This window comes from Octopus bimaculoides, chromosome 8, assembly GCF_001194135.2.
Source record: "Octopus bimaculoides isolate UCB-OBI-ISO-001 chromosome 8, ASM119413v2, whole genome shotgun sequence".
In the NCBI taxonomy this organism is placed as follows: Eukaryota; Metazoa; Mollusca; class Cephalopoda; order Octopoda; family Octopodidae; genus Octopus; species Octopus bimaculoides.
The window spans coordinates 92955042-92955873 of record NC_068988.1 but is presented as its reverse complement, the minus strand read 5'-3'; the positions used below and the strand labels follow the sequence as shown (position 1 = coordinate 92955873).

Below are 832 nucleotides of genomic sequence, written 5' to 3'. Positions count from 1 at the left end.
ATATATATATATGCACACTCATACATATACATGCTGCACAGATGATATGCTTATGGGAATCAAATATTTGTGCTGCACAATGACAAAATAAGCCACAATTAATTACAGACCAACGTGAAATGTGTTTTGTTCAAGAACAGAACGCATCATTGGTTCGCAAGACACCATCTTGCAATAGTGAATGCAACCGTAACCATTAGTTCACGCGTTCACACACACACACACACACACACACACACACACACTCTCTTTCACCTTGTTCGATTCGTTTTCGTCACAACTTAATAATCTGCAATATTTCCGTAGGTCTGTTCTGTTTCCGACAATAAGCGCTGACCTTTACTAAAGCAAAAAGGTGCGACATTATCAATTCTGCCATCATATTGCTCTATTCAAAAAAAGGCATATGAATGATCACATTCATACGTATGTCTGTACGAATGTATGTGTATATGTATGTGTATGTGTGTTTGTATGCTTACACACACACACACACACACAGACACACACACACACAATAAGAATAGTTAACAATAAAAAATTACTTACCTGTAGCTGCCGTTCCATTTGAGTACTTCATGATATTATTGCATACCTGAAGCCAAAGCGTTGATGTTGAAGATTTCGCTTTAATTTCAAAACAAGGTTGACTGAAACTAACATATATGAGAAATGATAGTTTAAGCATAATTCAGTAAAGTTTATTATGAAATCTTTTACGATTGTTCTTATGACTATTAGTTTTGTCACCTTTCCATCATCGGCATAAGTGAATGTGTGAAATACAAGTACCATAATATGTGTGTGTATATATATATATATATATATATAT

At 34.4% G+C, this 832-nt stretch overlaps 1 protein-coding gene across 1 annotated transcript in view; it reads right to left on the bottom strand.

Moving 5' to 3' along the window:
* LOC106874588 (uncharacterized) overlaps positions 1 to 832 on the bottom strand; it is a 19083-nt gene that overhangs the window by 6351 nt on the left and 11900 nt on the right. The window contains exon 5 of the mRNA XM_014922377.2: positions 550 to 656. Within this exon, the coding sequence (XP_014777863.2) occupies positions 550 to 656 (107 nt within the window). The remainder of the gene's footprint in view (positions 1 to 549; positions 657 to 832) is intronic.